The 27350-nt window shown below is 36.3% G+C and overlaps 2 protein-coding genes across 15 annotated transcripts in view; one reads left to right on the forward strand and one right to left on the reverse strand.

Moving 5' to 3' along the window:
* Positions 1-2468: 2468 nt before the first annotated feature.
* Positions 2469-5738, forward strand: LOC146595545 (general transcription factor IIE subunit 1-like). The gene is made up of 4 exons (XM_085305515.1): positions 2469-2916; positions 4021-4222; positions 4716-4939; positions 5344-5738. The coding sequence occupies exons 1-4, from the start codon at positions 2469-2471 to the stop codon at positions 5736-5738; spliced, it is 1269 nt and encodes a 422-aa protein (XP_085161641.1).
* A 3425-nt stretch (positions 5739-9163) lies between these two features.
* PCM1 (pericentriolar material 1) overlaps positions 9164-27350 on the reverse strand; it is a 43817-nt gene continuing 25630 nt past the window's right edge. For 7 of the 14 annotated variants that reach the window (XM_085305488.1, XM_085305481.1, XM_085305483.1 and 4 more), the window contains 19 exons: positions 26579-26753; positions 25543-25901; positions 24844-25002; positions 24019-24075; positions 22631-22803; positions 22418-22546; positions 21742-21862; positions 21278-21415; positions 20899-21032; positions 19403-19537; positions 18555-18752; positions 16777-16836; positions 15153-15291; positions 14199-14347; positions 12485-12554; positions 11314-11564; positions 11002-11094; positions 10759-10882; positions 9164-9488 (listed from right to left, as the gene is read on the reverse strand). In XM_085305488.1, coding sequence (XP_085161614.1) covers positions 9463-9488; positions 10759-10882; positions 11002-11094; positions 11314-11564; positions 12485-12554; positions 14199-14347; positions 15153-15291; positions 16777-16836; positions 18555-18752; positions 19403-19537; positions 20899-21032; positions 21278-21415; positions 21742-21862; positions 22418-22546; positions 22631-22803; positions 24019-24075; positions 24844-25002; positions 25543-25901; positions 26579-26753 — 2690 coding nt within the window. In that variant the 3' untranslated portion in view covers positions 9164-9462. The remainder of the gene's footprint in view (positions 9489-10758; positions 10883-11001; positions 11095-11313; positions 11565-12484; positions 12555-14198; positions 14348-15152; positions 15292-16776; positions 16837-18554; positions 18753-19402; positions 19538-20898; positions 21033-21277; positions 21416-21741; positions 21863-22417; positions 22547-22630; positions 22804-24018; positions 24076-24843; positions 25003-25542; positions 25902-26578; positions 26754-27350) is intronic. The other 7 variants (XM_085305485.1, XM_085305496.1, XM_085305487.1 and 4 more) reach the window with 5 other exon arrangements.

Here is a 27350-nt window from a genome sequence, read left to right on the forward strand (position 1 = left end):
AGATTACAGCAGCTTCCATATTAACTATAACCAGAAGGGCCTCTCTTGCATCTATGTTTCTAAGTAATCTTAAAGACAATGAATGTATTAAGAATAGAGCTCTTACCCTAATAAAAACAAGTATTTTAAAGGCAGCTAAAGATGGAAGCTGGACCATGAYTTGTGAAATATCTTGTCAATAGTATTAACTGGAAAATAAAAAATCCATAGGAGTAGCAAAATACCTTTCTCCTTAAAGGAAACTGCAGCTCAGCTCTGGAGCAGATTCCTGCTTAAAGTTGCTTTGTTTCTATAGGAAATAACTGCTGCTACTTCTTCCTCTTCTTGGTAGAGAATGCCTTTTTTTACTTTTGTTTGAAATAGTTTTTAATATAGAATACATATGTTATGTTTTCTTGTAACTTAAAGTAACTCTTCTTGATGGGTTTTGTCTTTCTCGTGCATGGTCTCTAGTTAGGGTAAATTCAGCCAATTTTTTTAGTTTAAAGAGAAAGCAATTTCCTTCTACATTCAAAGCTCTGTGTATCTACATTTCCAYTGCAAATGGCCAGTGAGTCTTGTGGATTATTTTCTCTCAAAGTGGAAAAATGCTTTCCACTCTACTCTCCAGCTATATTCACAAACATTACACTACCTGCAGGGTGTTGCCCCCCCCCCCCTTTCTTTTTTTCTGACTAGTTTGTGTAGTTATGAGACCGACCTGAGAAAGGCTTTTAACACCGAGGTGTTTGGCAGCACTTCAGYGCAATCCAGACTTCCAGTACTTCAGAAGTATTGCTCGCTTTAGCTACGCGAGTTCCTAACCAAAACCTGAGATAAGGAGTCGTCTAGAGAATACCTGGGCTGAGAGCCTACCCCAGCGCCCCCCACACACACGCACACGCCTTTCCTGTGGGAAACTCAGGATTGCGTTTCTCTGCGGGCCRGGGCTCTGCTCTTACACAGCCGAGGCAAGCAAGGAGCAAGGCCGGCCACAGCTTCCCCTGGAGCGACGAAGCGTTCGGCTTTGGCCTTGCCAGCGCGTGCTGCTTTTCCTCGACCTCAGCTCTCTGCCAGGATCGCCACAGCGTGCAGGACACCAGCCCCGCTCCCGTCAGTGGGGCGCTGTTCCCCTCTCCCAGGCCCTGCCGGTATCCCCCCCAGTGTGATCCTACGACTTTCTCTGTTTTTAGCTGTCATCTTTAGCCCCAGACCGGCAGGCTTACATTTGGTTTAGGTAACCAAAGGATGTTGRAAAGAACCAGCGCTTCCCCTGTCAGGTGCAAACATACTTACAGACTAATTGCTGGTGCTGCTGCAAAATGCTTTTTGTCTGTTTTAACTGGGACTTCTCTTGGAGGTCACCTGGAAGTGCCACATAGCAATGAAACACTAAGTGGCAGGGCCTGAGCRAGGCGCCCCTCGGCAGCGCGTGTCGACGCCAGTGTAACTGTGCCACAAACAGCCTTCCTGCCGCGCAGCCGCTGCCTCGCGCGGCAGCTCCGCTCTCACCGCCGCGCTCGTGGCTCGTGCCCGGCGCCGCGTGGCTCGCGGTGGAGCAATCTGACCGCAGCCTGCTGCGTCAGGTGTTACCGCAGGAAATCGCAGCAAGCGAACTGGGATGCAGCAATTAACTGAGAAATTATTTCTTGCTCTTCCGCTCCTCCTTAATAAGGAATGGTAACGACAGTTTAATCGGAGCGGCACGGTCACGTTCCAGTTAATGGGCTTAGGAATTGGTTGATGTCAAAGGCCCTATTTCTACAACGCAGAAGGGTGCCAAGGAGCAAAACGTTCTGCTACCCGTGTTCCCCGGTGATTTTGCGTGGCCTGAGCAGGCTCAGCCCCAGGCACACAGTGCTGAGCGAGGTCAACACCGGACGAGACGCGGTATCTTGTGCTCTGACAGTCAGGCTTTTGCCTGATCACAGCGACCAGTAGTTAAAAAGCAAAGAGCAAGTTAAGAGGTGCTCAAATACCTCTCATGGCTTTTCCAAAAAAGGGGAGAAAAGTCTTCTCTACTTCACGCTCTTTGTGAATTAACCTAAAGATTTTGTGCTTCATTTATTCCTTGTGCTGTAATTTCTAGTTCATGCAGTGTTCACTTCAGATCTTACTTGGATGATTGTGAAAGAAAACAGCTAATTTGGGTAGACCTTGACATGAAAGCTAACTACACTGCCCTCAGTAAAGAGGAACATTGCGAACTTGTTCTAACCTAATCTTCCTCAATGATTTCTTTACACAGAAGACAGCTTCAGTATTTTAGGTATAATCATTATACCTGAAGATCAGGTAATCTTTGATATCTGCATATTCTACCCATTCCCAGCTGCAGATTAAGGATTTTAATCTGTTCAGTGAGGATTATTACAGAAGAGTAGCAAAGTAAATAGCTGCTTTATATAAACCTGTGAGCGCTAAGAAAGACTCACCGCAGCCTGCCTCCATTTCGTACGTGGTACTAGTATTTCTCATTTCMGCTCCTGATGGAAGAACAGAATGTCATTACCGAGGTCCCAGCAGCATTAAAGCGTCTAGCCAAATACATGGTGCGTGGTTTCTATGGAATAGAGTACTCATTGGCCCTCGATATATTGATCCGCTACCCCTGTGTCAAAGAAGATGACTTGTTACAGTTGCTCAAATATGAACGTAAGCAATTGCGTACCATCCTCAACACGCTCAAAGCAGATAAATTTGTCAAGTTGCGTATGCGAGTTGAAACAGGGCCTAATGGGAAGAGCACAAGGCACAATTACTATTATATCAACTATAAGGTGCTGGTGGATGTGGTAAAATACAAACTGGATCATATACGCCGGAAGATAGAAGCAGATGAGCGAGATTCAACTACCAGGTCATCTTTCAAATGTCCATCTTGCTCCAGCACTTACACAGACCTGGAAGTCAACCAGCTGTTTGATGTATTTACAGGTATGTTTACTGCTTACTTGCTCTTACCTTGAATAATTTGGACAGCATGGAGGTGGTTCCTGTATGACCTTCACAATGAAACCATGCTTGGTAGGATATACCTCGTTTGCTGGTGGGACAAGGGCATGAACCAGGATAAGAAGCTGGGAGGTAAGGGTAAGAGAAAAAGCTGTATTTGTAAAACAGGCTGAGCAAGAGGAGGCATAATCTGGAATTTAAGAGCTGGGCTTGAGATTATTCAGATCCTGGCCTCAGCTTTGCTATCAACTAGCCGCTAACTTGGGTAAGATTACTTACCAAGTCCTGTGTTGCATTTCCTCATATGGAAATGAGAATACACTACTCATCTTACGCTCATGTTTTGAATGTTAGTTAATCCATATGCATTTTCAGCTCTTCTGATGGAAGATATGGTGAAGCTTTAATAAAAACTCTGCCCCCCCCCCACTGTAATAAAAATAATGCAACTCAGCAGCAGAGAAGTAGTTTGTCACTTCTGTACTGATCTGGAAACAGAAGTTCTGACACCTCCCAAGGCCACACAACAAATCCATAGCAGAGAMAACACCAGAACTCAGGAGCTTCTCTTCTCAAAGACTGAACTAGATAGAGTATGGTTTAAATTTTTTTTTAAAAAAAAATAGCAGTTACTGTGTTAACACATGGATTGTGATACCTAGAAAGGATGTCAGAGCCAGGAAGAATGAACAACACTTTATATGATCATCTTGAAATTGCAATGTGAGCTATTGAACTATCAGTTGGCAAAACTATCCCTCTGTATTTTAATAATTTTTTTCTAGTAAAACACACGCTTTAAAACTCTTTCCTTGTGACACAAGCATAGGCTTTGCCTCTAAATGAGTCTTTTTGAACTTCAGAAGTACCATTAACAGATGCCATCTATGCTTGCAAATGTCTTCTCCCTTCTTATGCTTGCCTTTAATTAACATAAGTTCCTTTGAATGATGTGAACAAAATGGATTTTGAGTCTAGAGAATTCAGAACTTGTCGATAATTGTCCAGGCTGTGGATTTCTTTACAAATTATTGCTAAGCTTTTTCTTCCCTTACATGGGAATTCCTAATCTGGATTATGTTGCAGAGACTTTCCGCTGCACTTATTGCAGTACTGAAGTAGAGGAGGACGCCTCAGCACTTCCCAAGCGAGATGCTCGAACTTTGCTAGCAAGATTCAACGAGCAGATTGAACCTATCTTTCTGCTATTGCGAGAGACTGAGGACATTGTCCTGCCATACGACTTGCTGGAGCCCCAGCCTACAGAAATCCCAGAATTATCAGAGAGGTACAAATGCAACTCTAGAACTCTTGATCAATACAACTCCTACCCCAAAAAACTTTCCAGTTGTAAAACCTTTGTTGAACACTTAATTTACAGCTTTCTCTTTTGTTGTCCTGCACTGCCTAGTGTATAAGATTGCAAGCTGCTTAACAAAGATGTTTGTATTATGACTTTTTAAATCACTGGTTTGCATTTAGGTTTTTTTTTTTTTTTTTTTTTGCTGCCTGTTCTGTTTCAAGGAGTACATAGTTCTCCAGGTTTCTGCTCCTTTGGCTAATATTGTTCACAGGCTTTCCTGTGAGAAAATGTTACTCTGTTTCATGCAGGCATGTGCTACAGAAGAGAATGTGCAACATGGTGCAGAATCACTGGTGTCTGATAATGGAGACAGGGAAAATTGTTTTAAAATGGAAAGGCTAGGCAGCTGATCTTTTTTTTTTTTTTTTTGACTGAGGCTTGTATTTAAGCTCTCAAAAATGGGTAACATTTCTTTCAGCTTTGATCATAAGGCATGTTCAAGCATGCTGGCATCTAGCACACGACCTGAAAAATGGGCCAACAGGAGTTCCTCTTTTGGCAATATGTACATCCAAAACTTTGTTATTGATGTTCAAGACTCTGAGCCCAARAAGAAAAGAGAAAAAGCAACTAAAGAACAACCTATTTGGATGTCACAGAGTACTGTGGAAGGAGCAACAGCAGYCACCAACAGTACTGCTGGTAAGCTTTAGAGGCAAATATATTTCAGCATAGGGTTCCTATTGAAAAGGTAGTGGGCTTGGTTCRGAATACACAGTTACTCCAGTTCTGCACTAGTGACTGTCAGCCTTAGCGCTTCTGAAAAATAGCCTTTAGACTAGTATGATTAGGTACACTAGGTGGTGGTATTAAGCCAGTTTTTTCAGGGCACCATGCCCTGAAAAGGGCTCATTCTGACAGCATATTTAAAGTGACACCTGTTACTGTAAAATTCTCAAATGCAGGCATTTTAAGAGAACTCTGAAGCGTGGGTAAACAAAACGTAGAGTAGAAAATTCATSTTATTTGTGTTATGGAGGATGCCTGTAATTACCATAGTTATGTGGCTACTATCAATGCCTCTAACACCTGATATTCTGCATTAGGAGTACATACTTCAGAAGAAATTGAAGAAAGTGGTAAAAAAAATGTCACTGATAGTGAAATTATCAAGACTCTTCTGATCCATGAATCCAAGTCATCTTCTGGCACTGAGCATGCTCCTCTTGTCAAAAGCAAGCTACCTGAATCAGAAAGCAACACGAGTGAATCTGAGGAAGACACTAAGCATTCAAGAACAGAAGTAACAGAAGTGGTTGGCAGCAACTTTGAACARGAGGAGGAACAGGAAACCCTAGATCCCATTTTAATGGTAGCTGGTCAGCCTCACTCATATAGTGAAGTTAATGAAAATCCAGAGCTTGTGCGTCTCATGACAAATGAAGAGAGAGAAGCTTAYGTAAAAGTAGGACAAGAAATGTTCCAGTCTGTCTTTGAATAAACACTATTACACTGAATATAAAAAGCTTGTACAGGATAAGTGACACTTCCTTTTGAGATGAGAAAAAATGAGTTAAACTATTTGATTTGTTCTTCAAAAACTACCAGTGAAGGATTGACTTTTGTTTGTATTCCTTGTTCAAACTGCTAACACTATAGCAAACTATAACTGTGGGTTTTCTGTTCTCTTAATGCTTAGATTTAGTGTGAATACTGTAATTAGTTTTGAAGTAATGAATCATTCCATTACTGTAATGAGATAAACAACCCAATAAAATGTCACAATTATTTTTAAGAAATCAGCTACTCCACCTTCCTCCCAGATGGAGCAATTTCTTCTGGTAGCATAAATAAGTTTACTTCTAATATAACTTGGATTCAACCTGTACTTCTAATATAACTTGGATTCAACCTCTACCAATGCATTATTTCTTGGGTTAGTCATTCACCATACATAAAAAGGTGTTGAACCTGAATTTCCCTGTAAAAGATGAGCTCTTAATAAAAGCACATTAGCTAAAGAGGAGTATTTTCACTTTAGAAATTGATTATCCACACTGTTTTTACTTATTCTTTTGCACATAACTGTTCTAAAGTGAACAGTGCAACTTGAATAGTTGCAAAAAAAAAAAAGTCTATTCCTACTTCAGCATWTACTGTTAATTTTTTTTCTTCCCAATACAGAAGGCTTCAGAGCAGGTGTGATGTACAAAAACAATCTTATTCAACTGCTTAGTTACACATACAAGTGCTTCCCACAGCTTCTTTACTATGTGCGAAGGGGACAGCCTACTTCTCACTCTGCACGAGATCGGTTAGAAAGCAAGCTATTTATCAGGCATGAAAACATTATTACCTTGTATCTCACATCAAATGAGCTCAAGTATTAAGCCAATTCCACAGCTATTCTATTATCTTGGTATGTATTTGGTAAGTGCTTTAGTCACATGCTCTCCTGTAATCATTTTAAGCAAAAAAATGGTGGGATGTGTTTTATACACTTCATTTTAGACTGATTAAAGACAAACTTTTCATCAATGACTTGTTTGAAGATAGTTTACCTGATTACTGTTGCCTGTTCTTCTCCCTCACATCTCTTCCTAATGTCTATAGCTGTTGCTCTCTTTACCTTCAACTTCTTCCTCACTTTTAGCATCTTTCTTTAGTATTCTTAGCATCTTCAAATGTAAACAGTTCTTCAGTTCCAATCCCTGATATTTGAAGCAGCATTTTTTTGAACTCTTCAGTTGCAACTTCTGGACTTATCTGTGTTGTATTAGACCAGGCTTCCCTATGCACCCTGAAAAGGTTACAGCAAGAGTCACTCTGAATAGAAGAAGATTTCTCTTTCAAAGAGCTTGTTTCATCAAACACCTGCAGCAGTGATATTCCTGCTGGTATGGCAAGATCAGTATTCAGTTCTGATGGTATTCTGGTATTTCTTTGGTTTTTTTCACCGCTAGTGTTTGAATGCATTTAGGATAAACATTCTTTTCCATAACTGCACATCCAATCACTTTCCACATGACAGTCAGTCAATCCTTCATTAGATTAGATATCCCTTCTAGATTTTGACATCTAACAGTTATTTCAGCCACCAGCTGTTTCTTGGGAATAATGTTACGCTTTAAGATCACATATTACTATGTTTTCATAGCACCTGCCAACACAGTAATGTTTGGTTGTCACACACATTTTTCATTCCTCAAAGTTATAATGGATTTTATGCYTATTTCTTCAACTGTGTAATTTGATCATATGTCAAACAGTAGCTCACCAGCACTACCCCTCTYAATCAGTAAATGTTCATAACATTTAGAACATCCAATTAATTACATACTGCAGGAATTCAGTCAGTTTTTTGTGATGGCAGAAGGTAGATAATAGCAAAGCAAAAAGATCTTCATTGTAGTTAAGTAAAAACCTGTTACAAACAGTTATTTGCATGCACCAACCATTACTGAACTCTAGCAAGACAGTGTTTTGTGCTGCTGTTTCCTGAGCTTACAGTTTAAATGATGTCTCTCATAACCTAGTTTTATGTCTTGAACATGCACAAATTCTACAGCTTATTGTTGTGCATCATGAACGTGTCCTCTTTTGAGTATACCGAATCATTCCTAGGCCAAATTACTGATTAAAAGCTTTATTTTTTCCCCCCCATCATCTTCACAGGTAGCTCTTGTCCAATYGTATTTTCTCTGCCCTCAAAAGTGTTTTATCTTTATGCAGTAGCACAAGCTTACAACTTGAATGGTAACTAACTCATCTTTTTACCTTTGGATATAGATTTGCCCTTACAATCAGACGTCTCATCTCCAATCTGCCCTTTTACAGACTCAGGAAGACTCACAAAACTAAAAATGTATCAGCCAAAAACTCTTAAAAAAGTAAGTTAGTTATATTCTCTGAACTACAGTACACCACACAACCTCAAAAGCATGTGAATAAACAGCAATAGTCAAATTCATTGTCATTTTACTCACACTTTACTTGGGCTTCTTCAGGGATATTTAGCCTTCTTTATCAAGAGTCACTAGAACACCTCTTACACCCTACAGCTGTATTAGCACACTAACCCAAAAGACAATTTTGAATTTAAGATCTCAGCTTTTTACTTTAAACTACATGGGGGGGGGGCTTTGTTTTCCTTCWGGGTAAACATAGGCTCTACATTGTAGCAGATATACTGAATAAGCTACTTCTAGCTCAATTCTAGGACTTAACATTTGCAACTCTGATCCCACTAAGAATACAAAAGAGTGAAGAAAAAAGTTAATTCTATTTCAAGATTCCTAATCTAGTTTTCTAGAACCCTAATTAGGCCTTTGCCATGAGTTCATTAGGTTCTGACTTCAACCAGCTTTGACTTTGTTAAACAGTAACTTTAATCTTGTTTTCCTATATTTCTTCCTTTCTACATGAAAGCCCTTCACAAACTTTATTGCACTTTGGGAGCAAATTCTAATTTTTCATTTGTGCAATTTTAAGTGTTACATGCAAAAGGATAGTAAAATTTTACAACAGGTTTATGCCTTTTCAGTATAAAAGAAATGCTGAAAGACAGGATGCTTTCTAAAGTTATCTACAAAAAAGTTGCATTTACTTTGTTCCAATCAGCATATTTTTCTGGGCTGAATTCCATAGGCAATGAACAGTAACATTTTTTACATGCCACTAATACTTATGCTATCAGGCATTGTGCAGGCAGGTACCATGTGTACAGGTTACATTGTAAAAGATGAAACTTCTTCCCCCAAGTTTCTTCTTGTTCTGCAAAAATTAATAGTATATCTTTGAACTGGAGGAGGAAACAGTTAACACTGAAAATATCTGCTAAAATGAYAATGCTCAAGTGAGTGAGCTTTCAAGAATAAGATTCGTATACTGTTTTGTAAGCCAGAGGAACATTTTTCAAAAGACAAATTTACAGACAAGTCCAAACTTTATTTAAAACTACAGTTTTGAACAATTTTAAAATTACTAAACAAATCACAATAAAAAATAAAAAAGATTAAGACAGAAGAACAGTGCAGTGAAACTGAATAGGAGAGGACTCAGTTCCAGCTGTTTGAACTGCCACAGGCAGAAGTCAGCATACCTATCCTAGGAGGCAGTGTGTCAAAAACTAATTTACATTTTTATACACATTCAGAATTCTGGTAAATTAGTGCTGATCTTCTATATGCATTTGTATACACGTAGTATATATATGCAGATTATTCTCATGCACTTTGAGCTCCAACAGTTTCTGTAAAATAAGAGTACAGTCATTATTGTCTAGCAGCTACAAGGCATCAAATATAGCTCTTGAACACACTCCAGCTCTTCACGCACCCCTGAAAACACCTTGTTGAAACATTTCATCCTCACCTTTCTTTCACAAGTACTTTGAGTCATGGCTTACTTGAATAGGTACAGCCACTCCACTGGCGCAGAAAWGAGTATTTCATTTTGAATATTAACTTCAAATTTTGCACAGTATGGTATTCTTAGGCAGACTGTTCCCACCAAGCATCTGCATCAGTATTCACTGGTCAGATTTCTGCTAGCATAGCTATGGCAAGCAGAATGGTGATGGTACGGAAAGAAATGGGAGAAGACACATTTTCCCTCACACTAACCCCCTCCCCAAAACCCCCCATCCCGTCGTCCCCCCCCCCAAAATACCCCCTCCCCAAAAAACAAAAAAACCCAAACAGCCACCAAAAAAAACACCCAAAAAACAAACACAAAAAAGTGCTATCACCACCTCTGCGTGAGGAAAAAGTGTTCTGTCAGCTTATACTGCTTGTGAGGCTGATATAGCTATGCTGACAGAAGTAGCCATACCTGCCCACTAAGGAATTCTACCTGCCTAGAGGTACAGCAGAAGCCTCTAGTACTGTAACATCTAACAGTATCTACACCTCAKGAAGAAAAATTTTTTTCATTGACCTATACAATCAAGTTTTTGTAGCTGCAGAAATAGTATTTCATGAAAGTCAATGGAAATCTTTACTTCTTTAGTGCTCCATACTGAGTATTTCCAATCTCATGGCATGCTTTGTATCAAAAACTATTTTTTCTCCCATAGAGAGGTATCTTACTATTCTGAAGTCTCTTGACATTTTTTTCTATTATAGACTTAAATACTGAACAGTGTGTCAGCAAACTACATGGGATGTTATTATATCAGTCAGATGCTAGTAACAGAAGTTTTTAATATTATTAAATCCAAGCTCTTGTAACAAAAAATGAAAACATTACTGCATAGCCAGTAAGTTACACCATACATTTAAAATATGGTAATTTGTACAATTTTTCATTTATTAGAATCTTCTAACAGAAATAACCAGAGAGGGCACAAAAAGCAAAACCCCTTCTTATCATTTTCTAATGCAAGATAATGAAAAATAATACTTTCAGCATCACCATAATTTCTTCCTTTAGTCAGAGATAACAAGATACTTAAACTCTAAGCCATCTTAGGATATTTTCCCAWTAGGCATACATGATTTAGAAAATAAAATAATCTTTACCAGGTTCTTTCAGAGTTTGGGCATCTCCTACTAATTCTTGATCTTGAGCTACACCACCATCCAGTAATTCATCACACAAACTGCTGGTCTGGGTCTCTGTTGCCATTTTCTTCATTAGATCTGCCTTTGTAAACAGACAAAATCAAATTCAGAATTCTAGATAATTCTTAAATTGTCTAGATAATTAAGACATTTATAGTGTGCACTTCCAACTAACAAACCCATAAATAGTAAGTAAAATACCTCTGAATACACTGTAAGTTTAAGGGGCAAGTCTTCAACTTTCACAAAGTCATCTTCATCAGATTTTTGACTAACATTTCCAGAACCAGCTTCCTGTTAATAAAATTAATGACATAAGAAAATAGCACTACTTTGGTTTATTTTCCACTCCAAAACCAGAGGTTTTGACTATTAAATAAGTACATTGAAAAACAATGTCCATATCAAGTTAATGGATGAAAATAGCGCAAATCTAGAAACTAGGCAAAAGACTGATATAGGGRAAAAAAAAAAGTCATTTCTCTTGAATACATCTTAACTGAAGTTACGCACATATTCATTCACTAATACCGGTGACTCTGTATCAGGGCTGCCAGCCATGGAGCTTTCAGAACTTCCAGTAGATGATTTGCTTCCTACACATGCTGAATCTAGTGTCTGAGTTTCATTGACTGGTAAAGATGAGCTTGATTCTTCTGTTTTGATATTTGTTATAAAGGACTCTGAACTATTGACTGTTAAAGGTGGTGTATTCTCCAAGACATTGAGGTAATGAGGTAAAACAGCAGCCACATYTTGTTCGCCTAAAACCACAAAGTTACATTTCAATTAGGTAGAAATAATAAAAGATTCTGAGCATAACTCAGAAGATTATTTTTAAAAATCATTATTCAAAGCYGCAAATCAGCAATGAAAGTAAATTCAGATCAGTGAAATTATCTCAGATCAACATAGCTGGTAGAAATACAACATCATTTGCTTGCACGTAAAGAGTTCTACAGACTTGTATCAGTAATTATCACAAGACAGTATCTGATTGTCTGATTTAATATAGCTTAAAAACAAAAAACAAACAAAAAGTCCAGCTTCTATAAATTTATGGTCTAGTGTTAAATACAGAAACAGCAGCTGCAAGAGAGACAGAGCAGGTCACAACAGTTATAACAGAAATAATATTCATATCACCTGGTAATGTTTCCGACTTTTGACTCTCATACAAAAGCCAAGTTAAGCTTCATAGAATAAACTCCATCCCATCACCTTTCCAGTGGGATGGTGGGTTTGATATTAGTCATGGTTTAATACGGTGTTACACAAATACATCTTTAAAATACCAAGTGATTTCAATCGCCAAAAGGTGGTAGTAGGAGAAAGATACTAGACAAATCCTAACATCAAAACATTATAATAGCCTCAAATAAATTATATAGCTACAAATGTGTGCAAATGGCTGCAATAATCACAACTGACATTCCTGCTATTGTCACACATCAAATGCATAAGATTATGTTCTATTTAAAAGGCTTACTATCTCTGTATCAATACAGATATATTAAAGTCAAAAAAAAGACAAAAAATAGCCCAATAAACTGTTGCAATTTTGATCAACTTCCTTGTTATATGTTTTCATTACAAAGTCTGTGCAATAAAATTCTCACAGTATGTTAATTTATGAAAATGGACTAATTTCTCAACTACTGCACAAATTTTGAATGGGTTTTACCTTTAACAGATTCTTGTTCAGATGACAAAATCTCACTGTCTTTTGTCTTATTYAATTCTTGGTTAAAAGTCTATTGAGGAAGGAGAAAAGTAGTTAGAACAAACTCTACCAATCAGTCTCACAACTCATTGTTTAGTTTACTTTCTCATTCTAAACAGAAGTACATTGTACACTTGTGCCATGCTTTTGTCTCTTAATTAGTTTAAAATAAAATTAAGAAGTCCTAGTGTTTATTCATTAGCTGGTCATCCATAATTTAAGAAATTATTAACAATGACATGTGTTTTATCCAATCACTTATTTTCATTTTCACTCTAATAATTCCTAGGTAAATACTCTGATCCTACCAGAAAAAAAAAAAAAATATTGCTTTTGCCTTTAAAGCGTGAAATACTCCAATTACATTCTTGCTTAAATGTTAATAACTTTTGAGTAAATCAGAATTTCAAGAGAGTCCTGAAATCAATTTGCTCTCCAGCAAATAAGTCTCCAAGACCATGTCACACACACCTAAGAGCTTCTAAGGAAACTAATAATGAAGTGGCAATAATAATGAATAACATTTCACCACAGTTCTAGAAAAACGTATTACATATACTGATAAAGACATATCAAAGACATGGTGGAATACAGAATATAAGAGTGAAAGGCTTCTGCAAAAGAAAGYCCAATTAGAATTTCATATCTACAAGCAAAAAGAAAGAACGTTTTCTTGTTGATGTTTTACTGAAAGTTTATCATCTTTTCTGCTGCAGCTTTTTAACGATTTACCTAATAGCAAATATACATTTTGGAAGGGGGGGGGGGGGGAAGTGAATGGTGTAATTAAACACCCAAGAAAAATTTTTGTAAAGTATCTATCATACTCTACTTAGTCTTTTTTCCTCTATCAACTTTAGAGAACAGAGGTTATAGCAGAAACTTTCTAAAAACAAACAATAATTGTAGCCAAACAGCAACATTAGTTTATTATCCCCACTACAGGAGAGATACGGAGCTACTGGAGAGAGTCCAGCGTAGGGATGATCAGAGGGCTGGAGCACCTGCCCTATGAGGAACGGCTGCGAGAGCTGGGCCTCTTCAGCCTGGGGAAGAGAAGACTGAGGGGGGATCTTATCAGTGTGGATAAGTACCTGAAGGGARGGTGTCAAGGGGACAGAGACAAACTCTTTTCAGTTGTCCCCTGTGACAGGACAAGAGGCAATGGGCAGAAAYTGAAGCACAGGCAGTTCCGCCTGACCGTGAGGGGGAATTTCTTCCCTGWGAGAGTGACGGAGCACTGGACCAGGCTGCCCAGAGAGGTTGTGGAGTCTCCTTCTCTGGAGATATTCAAGGCCCGCCTGGATGCAACCCTGTCTACCATGCTCTAGGTGACCCTGCTGAGCAGGGGGGTTGGACTGGATGATCTCCAGAGGTCCCTTCCAACCTTACTGCATTACCTACCAATAATATTTATTATATTTTATTATAATTATTATTTATTATAATTTATTACCAATAATAAATTCAGGTGAGGAATGAACAGAAGAAGTTTTATTTGTAGCAGTTATTGCTATCCTACAATTTCTTGTATCCTTTCTGTATATTTGTTAGCCTGAAAACAGTGTAACAAGAAAAACTGCAATATTMTATACAAATATTTGTCTAAAAGGTAAATTATGTAAACTTATGCACTGGCTTGTTTTTCCTCCTGTGTTTAAAACTTTGGTGATACCTGCTGGTTTTCAGTTGCAGCTTCACTACTGGCTTGTAGCGATGTCTGCACATCAACAGGTCCTTCTTCAAATTCTATTTCTTCATCTTCGTTCTCATCTTCTCCACTTCCATAATTAGTCAGAGCTTGTGTTTCTGCTTTTGATAAACCTGAAGTAAATTGGTATAAAAAAATCTTAAGATTATATTTACATACTGTCGCAATTTGTTGGATTTTTCTAAGAACTCTTCCTAATGCATCTGACAGAATAAGAGTCAAGCTGCAAAATCAAAACCCTTTTGGAAGAAAGTATCTAAGAAGTCATTGCAGTGATCAGTTATGACTCTTACTTGAAAACTTTCTTTGAAAATAAGGTGATGACAATTTACTTTCATGGATCCTTTTCTCCACATGTACCATATTACTCTGTGGTGGAACCAATTACTACTAGTGTGGTGGCGTGAAACAGCCAGGTTATTAAACAAGTCTGTGTGAAGAATGTAAATATAAGAGTAAATATAAGAGAAAACTAAGGCAGGAATAGTCGTTGTGAGAAGACAAATAAGAAAAAGAATTACAGAAGTACATTAGTTTAGGTAAAAACATATTCAAAGATCAGCATTTAACTGAAGAACTGCAGAAATTTCAGCAGCTTCCAAATCAATTAGTTCAAAACTTGAGAAATCTGACTTAGCTGAGACAGGATATGTAACTAACCATGAATCTGATTCCCATATAATCTTCTACAGATCTACTGATTACAAAGAAAGAAAAAGCTCCTCTAATTGTAATATGTAAGCCTTAACAAGATGCTAGGAGGCATATTACTTGAAAAAAGTTTTCACTGGAGAAGAACCAACTAGAAAATTTGTGAGGAAGTACTACACAACTGTACTTCAAGTAAGTTCTGTTATAAAAGTAGTTGGTCAAAACTACAGTGAAAGTTTTAAGTAACAAGCTAGAAAAAGAGCTTACTTATTGACACTGGACCTCTTTCACTTTCCTCATCTTCATCTTGATCAGAAGCATCAGATCTAGTATTTTCAGAAACTTCATTACCGTCATATATTTCCAGGTCCTGTACTGGTTTAATAGTTTCGGTCTCATCCTTGTCCTAAGAAAGCAAGGAATACAGTGCAATTTTGTGTTTGTTTTTCTAAAGATTAAGTTAGAGCTCCTACCTCAAAGAGTTACTTTTGTTTCTCAAAATCGGAAATCTACATACTAGCAACTCATGTTTAAGAAGGAAACATAAGGCTATTGAAGGAACGTGACAAAGCTACTCCTAAAATAGAGCAACAGAACCAGCTATCAGAGATCATGAACTGTTCAGACACAACTATCAAGTGCATCACGAATGAGTATTTCATTGTCTGAAAGGGCTTACATTACGCAAAGCAAGCATCAGCATGCTAGCTTTAAAACTTCTTTCCTGTCATTATCAACAGGAATAAATTAGCACTTKCATTATTACTTTCTAGTGATTTTATTGCCACTCTTAAATGACCTCTGATACAAATTAGGAATATTCCCAATCACTTGTAACTTCTTTGGCAATAGCTACTCAGCAGTTTGACTGACTTGCTAAACACACTGAGTGAGAAAATTCTGCTCAGTTGGTATGAACCCCAAGTAAAGCCCTGAGTTTAACACCAGATCTTCTTGCAGAAGTCTTCCATACTAAAGGAACTGTAACAATTGATAGGCAGATTTGCACTWCTTTTCCTTCCAAAGAGAATGACAGAGGCCCAAGAAGGAACCAAGAACTCATACTATGTCCATTTAGGAAAGCACTCAACATTCTAGTTAAAACATCAGCTGCATCTTCCCCTTGGTTGGAGAAAGCTGAACAGCAAAAAAGTACACCACTTCACATCACCCTTCCCCTTGAACACAATGATGTTTCAGCAATTTTCAAAATGAACTTAAAGAGAAAAGGAAGATATTTTAGTTCCTAATATCTAATATTCAGAACGCGTAGTCTTTGAYGCTCAGCACCTCAACGTCATGTGCCCCAACTCCAAACATCTGTCTCATCTTTAAAAGAAATAACAATTTATTCCATAACATTAAATAAAACATAACCAAAAGTAGTTAAGTACTAGCTCTCTATTTACAGAACTTGACTGTCCTTACTGTTTAATTCAAGGAGTCACTACACTTTCAGTGCTTTGAGCTGAAACTACAGAGGATGGCCTGAGAACAAACCCAATAATAAACATTCAGAACAAACAAGTATTCCACTCTAGTTACACAACATTCAACAAMATTTGTCCTTTTTAATTAATCACTCCTAAAGTAAAGCTCATTCCACATTCAGGTCATCAACAGTAAGTAGAAAAGTCTTGAATTCAATACTATTTTTGCTGATCTGAATGTGCTTCCTGAGAGATGACGACTTGTTTTTTAAAAAGAAAAAATGCAAACTTTTCGCAGGCAGCAGCTTTGCAGTATTAAACTGGAATAAACAACAAAAAAAATTATAAATACTAAAAAATGAGCTGCTTAGGGATACTAGATTTATATGATAAAAAAAGCAGGAATAACAGATCGGTGAAATTATTTGAGGAATAGAGACAGTTAAGAAGCATAAACATACTTTGTCCTCATCGACATCTTCAGCAGATGAACAAACATCCACCTGGAGACCATTTTTTGCCTAAAAGAAACACAAACTGTCTTCAATTCTAAACTAAAATAACTTTGAAATACTGAACCAAACTGACTGTTCATGAAAGGCTGCCTGAAACGCCTATTTTAAGTAGAATTGCTATCTCAAGTCTGCAGTAATCTACAGGAATTTTGATAACATGAGAGAGCTTTACACAGACATCTTCACAACTTCAGCGTTGTAAAATATKAAGAACTGCTAGTCTTTTCTATTTAAAGAAGTCACATTTGCATGGGGTATTTCTCCAGCCTGTGGTTGGATTATACTAAACATACAGAATTCAAAATGCCAGCTCTCTTCAACATGATGAGCTGTGTTTTTCTATGTCAAATCCCAAAGTAGTTAGTTCACTGGCTTCAAAGCAGCTGCAACATAAAGCAAGATCAGATGTGCCTGTGTCAGGGTCCCAGTTCTGAAAGCTGTGAGAAGATCAAGTAGGGACATTTGTACGGGTCTGTACAAAATAAGCAGGACCTACCAGCTCTATCTCATCTCTGACGCTTCCGAATCTGACTGAAATTTTCACTGCAACAATGCAAACACTGACCTTGACCCTAATTCTCTCTCTTTCAGGCAATGAGATGAACTGCCAGATCTACGCTGGCTCCAAGCATTCTCAGGGTTTTGTATAAATGATCCCTTATGAAACTGAGATACAAGGAGCTGCTCCAGATTTAACAGGAGTGAAGTTAAGTCCAAGCCCTTCCAGATTCACACTATTTCTTTCACCTCTTTACAAGACACTCCAGAGTCTCATCTCACATTACCCATATTACTGGTATATCTAAGTTGAGGTATCCTGAAGTTTAGCTGATGATAGACTTAAAACTACATACAGTACTTCAGTTCTGTGCCAGACAAATGAAGTTCATAAAGAAGTTGAGTTCTTTCTTGGTATTTGTGTTCTGCTTTTTTGTTGTTGTTGTTTTTAAAAAAAGCTGAAAAGATACTGAGGTCACACTTATATTTCACAAGAAGCAGCATACTTCATGACTGTGTATGATTTAGTATTAAATGAACATCTGTTTGGCACTTCTTTTTAAACTATACCTAAAAAGCCACATTCCTAAAACACTGCAGTACTGCAATTAAAGATGATGATACAACACCTTTAAAGTGCTAAGACCAATCAAAAAAATTACATTCTAAGAACAGAATATGTACTATAGTCTCAAATCCTACTTAAGAGTATGTATTTTACACTCAAATGCATTGAAGTCATACTTCCTACACATCACAACCAACCAACTCTTCAGTGACTAACTAATTAGAATGAAGTCTTACGAACAAGATGGGTCTTGAAAGAAGATGTAGGCTCAGCTGGAGAGGTGATGTACTCAGGGGGCATGACAAAATAATGCACTCAATATGTCAATTTAAATATTCTGACTACTCAATAGCTCCAAATATTAACATTATTTTGTCAACTGACTGTTCCAATTGACTATACAACCATTAAAACACATTTCTTCTGAAATATAGACAGAAAACATGCAACTAGACATCTTTAAAAATAAAGGACACCACAGCTGTTGAGGAAAACCAGTTCATGTTTCTACACAATCAAAATACTATAACACAGGCATAGTACTAATCGCTAACTGTGTATGGTGAAAAAAAAATGTATAAAATGAAGTAATTAAAATTTAAGGCATATTTAGGAAATTCAGAAGAACTAAATTTTCAGAAAGTATAATTGAACAAACCTCTTTAGCATTAGACTGTATGACTTCAGTTGTTTCCATTTTTCTTTTACACCTCTGCTTTACAGAAATACTGTTGTTGTCAAGGTCTTGCATCAGTTTAAAAAAAGCTAATTCATTAAATAACACTTCAGAGATCTCCACAAGAAGATCCTCCCCACAATCTTTTAATTTTCTACCAGCAAATTTTGCCAGTGAATCCTGCAAAGAGAAATAATTCTTTAGCTTTTGGAAAGGGCTCCAGAAGTTCAAAGACCAAGTACTTGTCGTATTCCTAATAAATCTCAGGATTAAAGTATATAATAAAGAGCAATGTATACAGATTTTCTTTTCTTTTCTTTTTTTTTTAAACAGTGTTGTGTCTTAAACATATTTTAAATAGAATCTGTASTCATGAAAGAACTTACAGATTAATGATTTAAACTCCACATTCCTATCCAAAAATAGTAACCTGTTTTTAGTAACTTGCACAAGATGTCCACAAAGACTATCACCAGACAGAGGTCTGCCTGAAGTAAAYAGCAGAACATTTCCTCAAACTAGTTAATTTTTTTAAAAATGTGCAAACATGTCTGCTTCCAAGGAACAACACATACATTACGTGAACTCAGTATTTTTAAATACATCTCATTACAGCAATGGAAAAACGTTCTGTGGATGGTAAACCTTTGACTAAGGGAAACAAGGTAATGCTCATTACACAGCACCAACACTAAAGGAGAAAAGTAGCTATCGTATTGAAGTTGTAAAATACAGGTTAGGGGAAGCTTACTTGCCTGTTACCAATAATCCAAACTGTAATAGTGTTGCAAAAAACAACACTGAAAAAAAAAAAAAAAAAACATACTAACCTGCAGTATACTGCCAAGTTGCTTGTGAAAGAACTTGACAAATTCTTTACTTTCATCRTTTTGTTGTGTAAGAGTCAAGACCATACGTCTTACTGATGTCAGTAATTGAGAAGAGCATATTTCATCCATGTGTTCCTAAACAAATATTACAGACTAGATTTAACCAGTTACCACTTAAAAAAAATATTAGCCRTTATCTCAAATATTGGAAGGCATTTATTTAAAAAAAAAATCACCACCTATGCACTGAAGGAAAAACACCCCAGAAACAATTCACTTGAGTTCTAACTCACCTCATGAAACAAACTTACAGAACACATTTATGGCAGATACACATATTTAATTACTGATTCTCCAAGGCACACAAAGCTTTGTCTCGCTTTTCTAATACATTAGTACATGCCATCTTTTAATATCTGGACAAAGTAAGAATCTTCATGTGCTGCAGCTGTGTATTCAAGTGTACTACCAAATACACTACGATATCTAGTTTTAAAGTTTTTCAGAATTGCAAGCAAATGGCAAGTCTTCAGACACCAAAACTGTGGCATGTCAATAATACATGAAGCGTTCGAAAGTGTCAACCAAATACCTTGTTAGACAAGCCTAAGCTTATATACTGGGTATGAAAGAGTACAGGGAGATGACTTAAGACATCTTACAACTTGACCTTTTTTCTTCTTTAATCATGCATAGAATGAGGTGTGAATATTTCTCCTCCAATAAAAATTGCATTTCTCACCTCATTCACATAATTTCACAAACTCACATCTGCCTTAGATACTTTTAAATAGGAAAAAAATAATGCTAGAAATAAACAACTTACTGAGCAATTCTTCAAAAATATCTCAAATTACATAGTAAGTAACAGTTCTCATTAAATTACCTCAGGCATCCTTGCTAAAAGGAAGCAAATATTTCAGAAGTACATTTATTAGCATTTTCAAATATTTTTGTTTGACTTGGTCAGCTCCAAACAAAGATGTCTCTATGCTTCACAAAGTCTACACTCATTAACCCTAAGTAATCTAGATGCACTACTTCTTTCTCCTATTAAATCCTTTTGCTTCTGGAATTTTAACCCTTACTACATCCTCAGCAATATTTGCAATTTAACATATATGGCAACTGTAGCTAAAATGTGAGTTATCATTTTGAATAAAATGAGAACCTGAAAGATATTTGATCGTATGGACATCATAAGAATAAAGGCTTAGTTTGTAGAGTGCATATTTTTTTATTTACAGGCTCATCAAAAAAATCAAATCCAGTAGTTTGGTCCTACCTTTCCGGGACAAATATATCTATGTAGGTGCACAAAAAAAAAAATTGTTTTAGAATACATTAGATGAAGAATAAAYTTGAAAGCTACTTAAAACACCTCCAATAGGAAAAAGCTATTGCTTTTCCCATTATTTCAGTATAAACATTTTTCTATGCAAAGATGTATGTTCTCTTATTCTCCTAGTTAATATGCTATTGAAAAGAGTTCTTACCTTCAGAAAAGGAATGACCTCTTTCATAATTGCTTTAATTTGCCGGTCAAGCTGCTGAGTATCTATACGAGGACAYGGAACAGCAGAAACTTCATTTGACTGTGGCCCACAGACATTTTCACCGGTATTTGGACCTTGTGCGAGAAGGAGGCAGGGAAACAAATTTAGGTCATTTAACACTACTATTAAAGAAACATTAATTTCAAAATATGATTTTTTTTCTTTTTAAAGCATTTACTTCATTGTGTAAAGATCCTATGAAACTTTGCTAAGTTTTCAACATAAATGAAGAGGATAGCAAGTCAGCCAACTATATGATTCTTGATATTTAGACTGATTATTTTCTAAAACTAAGCAAAATATGTATATATGTGCATACCTTCTAATTTAGCAGCAGAAGCACCCTGAAAATTACTAGAGCAGCCCTCAGAGTCAAGGGTACTTTCAGCTTCAATTTTCATACGCTCATATTCCCTCATCCTAGCCAAAGCTTGATCTAAGTGAATCACTGTGTTGCCTATATTTAGAATAAAAACATCTTTTAATCTAAATAAAAATTTCAAAATGAGTAAGACAAATAAACAATAACAACAATGAATTCATAGCCACAGGTTTTGAAATTTAAAACATTATAACTCAACTAGAATTCTGTTTATTATACACCTTGACCAAGTCAAAGTGTTGCAGAAGTGGCTAATTGCTTAAAGTGTTATATTACAGAACACGTGGTCACACACTGAAATCAAAGCCTAGCATACTATTTAAGTGTAGTCAGTTGCTGATATTTCAGGAGAGCAAGTGAGGGAGTAATATGTACAGTATTACAGATTACATCATTCTTACCAAGGTCATCAGTGGCAAAAGGTTCAAAATTAGAAGATGTAGACATGGTACTCCCATTGTCTGCATCATTTTGTTCACAATCTTGACACGCTCCTGTAGGTATGTTTTTCTCAAATGTTTCCTAAAAAACCCCAAACAATGGCATATAAGGCAGGAATGTATCATTCTCTCACAGAGATGTCAACAAGCCAACAATTCTGTTCAGCCACATATTGTGGTTTGTGTGTGGAACAACCTTACTTTCAGGATATAAGCCAATTAGGTGATTCTATCATTTTTTTTTCAAGTAGTTCAACTATAAATACATACAAAACTGTGCAGAGGCACAGTGATCTCTTAAATGAAAAGCAGCAAGAATTCCTTGGGAATTTGGCTGATGAGTACATGCCCTGACCTTCCTTACAGGAAGATTTAGGCCTTTTGGAATAACAGTTTTAGATTTACTCCCTTCATACTATTTTTCAAGGTCTGTTCCTAACACACCGATTTCTAATGTAAAAAATCCTGTACCACTTAATTATTTTGGAAGATGCTCTTATATGCTTTCAGAGGTCTCTGTAAGCTGATACGGATTTCGATCACTACTGTGCGTAGTCCAGTGAAAAAGCATGCATATAAACTAAAAGATAGAAGTTGACATAGTAAACTAGTTTCTGAACTTGAAATAAGAACTTACATCATCTGTAGAAGCAAGGCTTTCACTGGGAGTGAGTTCAGAATTTGATGCCATCCATGTAGCAGAATTCAGTGATTTTGCGCATTTCCGTTTTTCACGAGTCTCAGATAAATGCCTAGTCACTATATCCTGGAAAAGATTGTAAATCTACACTGYAAAAAAGAATCTAAGATTTGTTTGATTCATACACAAGATTCTAATTTTTGCACATACCTGCAAAGCATACAGTGCCCTCTGTCTCAGGTAATCTGTATTTAGCAGCTGAAGCTCATGGAAAAGTTCAATGAGAAAATGAGGACGAGACTCATTTTGAGAAATCAGAGTAGCTACTTCAGAATAAATTGTGTCCCGCAAAGCTTCAAACATAGAAAGATCACTACCAGTTTCTGTAGTAAAAGGAAAGAAATCAGTGAATACTTAAGTCCTTAACATACACCTAGCTGAAAAAGAACTGCCTATTACATATGCAAATTGAACCTCAGTTAGTCTGAATTCTATTATATARCTGCAGTTTTAATATTTACTTATTTCCTGAACGCAACAAAAATTTAAACATACTTAAGTAATTCTTTATACAAATAAAAAAAACATTAAGAAAAAAGCAACTTATACAAATGCTTGCAGTTCTGAAAGGCATCTTTAATTATTTATTAAAGAGAATACTGTATACTTCAGAATGTTGCTTTCAGAGTAGAAAATCAGCATTCATGAACACTGAACGTTTCAGACAAGATGGCCAAAGGTCTCAAGTCTATACACTACATTTCATACTTCTGCAACACAAGCAAAATGAAAAAGGAGCACTCTAGACAGAATTCAAGAAAGCCACTCTGTCACACACAACACCCTCTACAAGCATATGTCTACATTCTCACATATCTAATACAAATCACTTCCGAGGCACACAAAGCCTGTTACTCTTAAGCTCCTTATGTTATGTACAGGGACAACATGATGCTTAGTAACAGTCTCCTTCCCTTTGAAAATTAAGAATTATGACCATGTCAAAACAGTTTAATTATTACGTATACACTTTGGATAGTGTTGAATGGAAAAGTTAAATTTTAAAAAGTCAGTTTAGCTTAATGGAAGCATATTTGTTAGTATTCAAGGTAATGAAGTTATAAGCAATACAGCAAATGTTACTTTGCAATTTGATTATCTGCAGTTAAGTAGTTCAGCAAAATTTTTAAACAGAAGAAGGCTTTTCTAACCTACAAAAAGCTATCAAAAATCACTTCCCTTGCCGCAATTACTAAAATGTAACATTAGCTTTTAAATATCCCTAAAGAGCCTACTGAAATTAGTTTTATTTTGACATACAGTCAACCTGTTTGTCTTCTATTTATTTCAATTAACAAGGAATATAATCAACATGTTTTCCACAACTGCAGTTCAAAGCAGTTTGTAATCTGCATTATACGCAACAATACAAATAACTTTTCTTGCCTTATTTACAAAGTACTGCAATAGAACTATTAGTACGTGGTAAACTAGTTCACTGGACTCCTGAAACACATTCTGAGTTACAGGACTAAAGCTAAGAGGGAAAAGAAAGTAAATAATAGGACACTGTTGAAGCTAAGCAGTGAATGCATTACCTGGCGCTTCAATGCATGCATTTCTGTTAGACTGCTGCAGAATTCTCCTAGCATGCGCTGTAGGAAAGTGGGGATAGACAGTGATAAACACAAAAACGYGCACCAGAAATAAAGACAGGGTCTATACAAAACAGCAGGAGGAAGACTGCTTAATCATCCAAATGACAAAACTGCTTACTGTGAGAACTTAAACGGCAGAAGTTTGACATGTACATCAGTAAATGCAGCTTTACATCATGCTATGACGACTAAATTATCCGCATCTTTCAAATAAAAAGGTACTAGCAAAACCTAATGAAAAGACTGTTTTATGATCTAGATGCAAAAAGAAGCAGTGCAGATGGCAAAAACATAAGGGTTTTCTATGTGATAAGGTTTAACTTGAATGTTATTTAACAGAGCTCCTTTAAGTGTGAATAGAAAGAAAACATGCACGCAGTACAAGATGTAGTTTAAATGCTAGAATTACATAGCACTAAATGCTAAACAAAGTTTRATTTGTTGCACAGTTCATCGATTTATGGAAAAGGACAACAAGTGAGATCGGGCTAGGTTGTTCTTTGTTATACTGTAATAGTTCCAGTTTTTAATTATTTTAATCAAGTATCTAATCTATAGAAAACACCAAACAGCCATTAACAGCCAATCATCAGTTTTTAACGTTTATAGCATCCTTAGAAATTAAAACCTGCACACAAATGTGTTCTGTCTTGTCATAATACACTACTTTTAAATAGTATACTGGAAACTAAGTACAGAGGTCCTTTACACAAAGAAATCCACATAACAAAAAATAATTACTGAAATTCAAAAAAAAAAAAATACCTGAAGACATTTCAGTAGATCTACTGTATTTAATTATTTTTTCCAACTGTTCTCGATTTCTTTTGCTGAACACCTTTGCGTGAACAACCTCTTCAGAGTGTCTGCTTTTATTGCTTTTGCAGGGTTCACACATACTAGAAGCGCTTGCACTTTCATAACCTTATAGGAGAGGGGAAGGGTTAGGGTTAGGGTTCAGGGGCCACTTCAAAGATGCAAAACACCAATGGATGTTTCCTAGCCAGAAATCTTCCTCTGCACACTGATGCTTTATGGCATCATTAAATCTTAATTGACCGCAACAGTATCATGCATGCTAGCTAGTCCTGTCCCTCTCYCCCCAGAGGGTCACTATATTAGGCTAATTCTGTATTTCACTGAAGCATATCCTTCAGTAAGTCATCAAATTTCAAAATGAAGACACAATGAAAAGATTCTCTTGGCAGTTTGTTCGCTATCTTAATATATCTACATCCACTGTGTGTTCAATTGTGATGCCCAAATCATTTACTTTTTTTTTTTTTGAAAACTAATACTCTAAAAAAATTGCGTACCTTTGTTATGTAAAATGAATTCACACTTCAACGAAGAGTTCTTGAAATAAAAGTTAAAGGTATCATTTATGGAGAGTAAATTCTCTAGAACAAAAATTGTTATTAAAGTTGAGCTTGCCCCAGTATCTAAAATTACTTTACAACCTACCAGTACTTTTAATTCTGCCTTTTAGTTGAGAAGAACTCTTCCTCTTACTCTTCGATTTAGGTGTTTTATCTCTTGATGCCAAGCTTGCTTGTGCTGATGCTTTTCTAGATTTAAATGTTTTTGTCACAGTAGTTGGGTCTACTGGATCAGGCATGCTACTAAAACTCTCCAAAGACTCCTCATCAAACTCTCTTCTCCTGCTCATATCAGACTGATTTTTATGACTGGAAGCAGTGTTCTGTACTGAAACTGCAAAACCTGCTTTCAGGTAAGACTGATCATCTTTTTTCGCTTCCTGGCTGTCATTAAGCCAAATTGATCTGTTTTCCATTTCCTCTTCAGGTTGTCTATGACTCCTTCTGTCAGAAATACAGAAATAGTACAATACATTATAACCTAGTCTCTCAGGTAAAAATAGTGAGTGTTACCAGGCAAGTAAACAGCTTCATCCATTAYGCAAGTCACCTGCCCTAGTTATTTAATGATAAAATGAACACCACAACCAAAACCAGAAAAATCTTCCAAGTCAAAACTGAAGGCATCTGAAGAAATTCACATTACTCATTGATTTCAACCTGAATATATCTATGTACCTATTATTATACTTAAAATAGCATTATAGGACAGAATATTTCTAAAACAACGCATTTTCCATTAGAATCTACCATAACACAAAAACAAACATTCCCTGTGAAGTTATCTTCTTTAGACATGACAGATGACAGCTCAGTTTCAAAAGAGTGAAAAACATCCTCCTCCAATTACAAATTTTATCATAAAATCACTCAAGCTCTACATTCAATCTTAAAAGAAAGGGCATTTARGTTAACATACAGAAAAGTATACATTTCAAATTGTAAAAGGAAAATATTACAAAAAATCCAGGAAACTGCAGAATTAAAGCTCATCTTGGAATTCAATTATTGACCTTAAAGATAAAATTTCTGTAAGAACAATTAATTTCCCAACCTTCTCTAAAAAAAGGAAAAATGAGCAAAGAGTCAATAAAAAAAAGGTGCACTATGACATGAAGTACCTTTGTTTTTCAGCACCATTAGAGGAACTGCTTTCAAAAGGTTTGGGGAATGCCATGTACTCAGTTTTCCCAGAAGCATTATGATCTATAGGATGTTGCTGCTGCTCACTGTGCGGGGTAACACTGTGTGCAAGATCTCCAAAGCCAGAAGGGAACACTGGATTGTAGCTGATACCTACAAAGTAAATGAGAGAATCTGAAGATATTACCCTGTTGTGGCACAAAAAAAAAAAAAAAAAAAAAAAAAAAAAAAAATCAAAAAAATGAGAGAAAGTTATCAAAAACAGTTGCCATCTCAAAAGTGCTGCAATAAAGAAATTATCTGAAACATGACTTTCAAAAAAATCACTGGCTACTACACATGCCACTGCAATTCAATCAGAGGACAGAAAAAAGTATTTCAAGAAAAACACCAATAAAAAGCTCTTATAAGGTTAAAAAAAAAGATTTTCCTGCATAAAGATTTTATCAATACTTCAACTACAATGAAACTGCCAAGAAAATTCTAACAGAACGAGTATTCTCATACAGCCAAAGATGATATAATACTGAAACTTAATATTCAGTTTCTTGATACTGTAAAGATTCTAAATATCCCTCTGTGTAGGTCCTGTATAATTTAAAACACATTCTAAAGCAAGACCTGAAAATCAGAAAGCTGTAAGCTGTGTCTATGCTGATTTCCCAGTTTCCTTGAAAAGGCTGAAATATTGTTATTGTTATTAAGACAACAACAACAATTCATATTCTTTTAAAGATGCAATAAAACACC

This window comes from Rhea americana, unplaced genomic scaffold, assembly GCF_003343005.1.
Source record: "Rhea americana isolate MKP2758 unplaced genomic scaffold, rheAme1 scaffold_221, whole genome shotgun sequence".
NCBI classification, from domain to species: Eukaryota; Metazoa; Chordata; class Aves; order Rheiformes; family Rheidae; genus Rhea; species Rhea americana.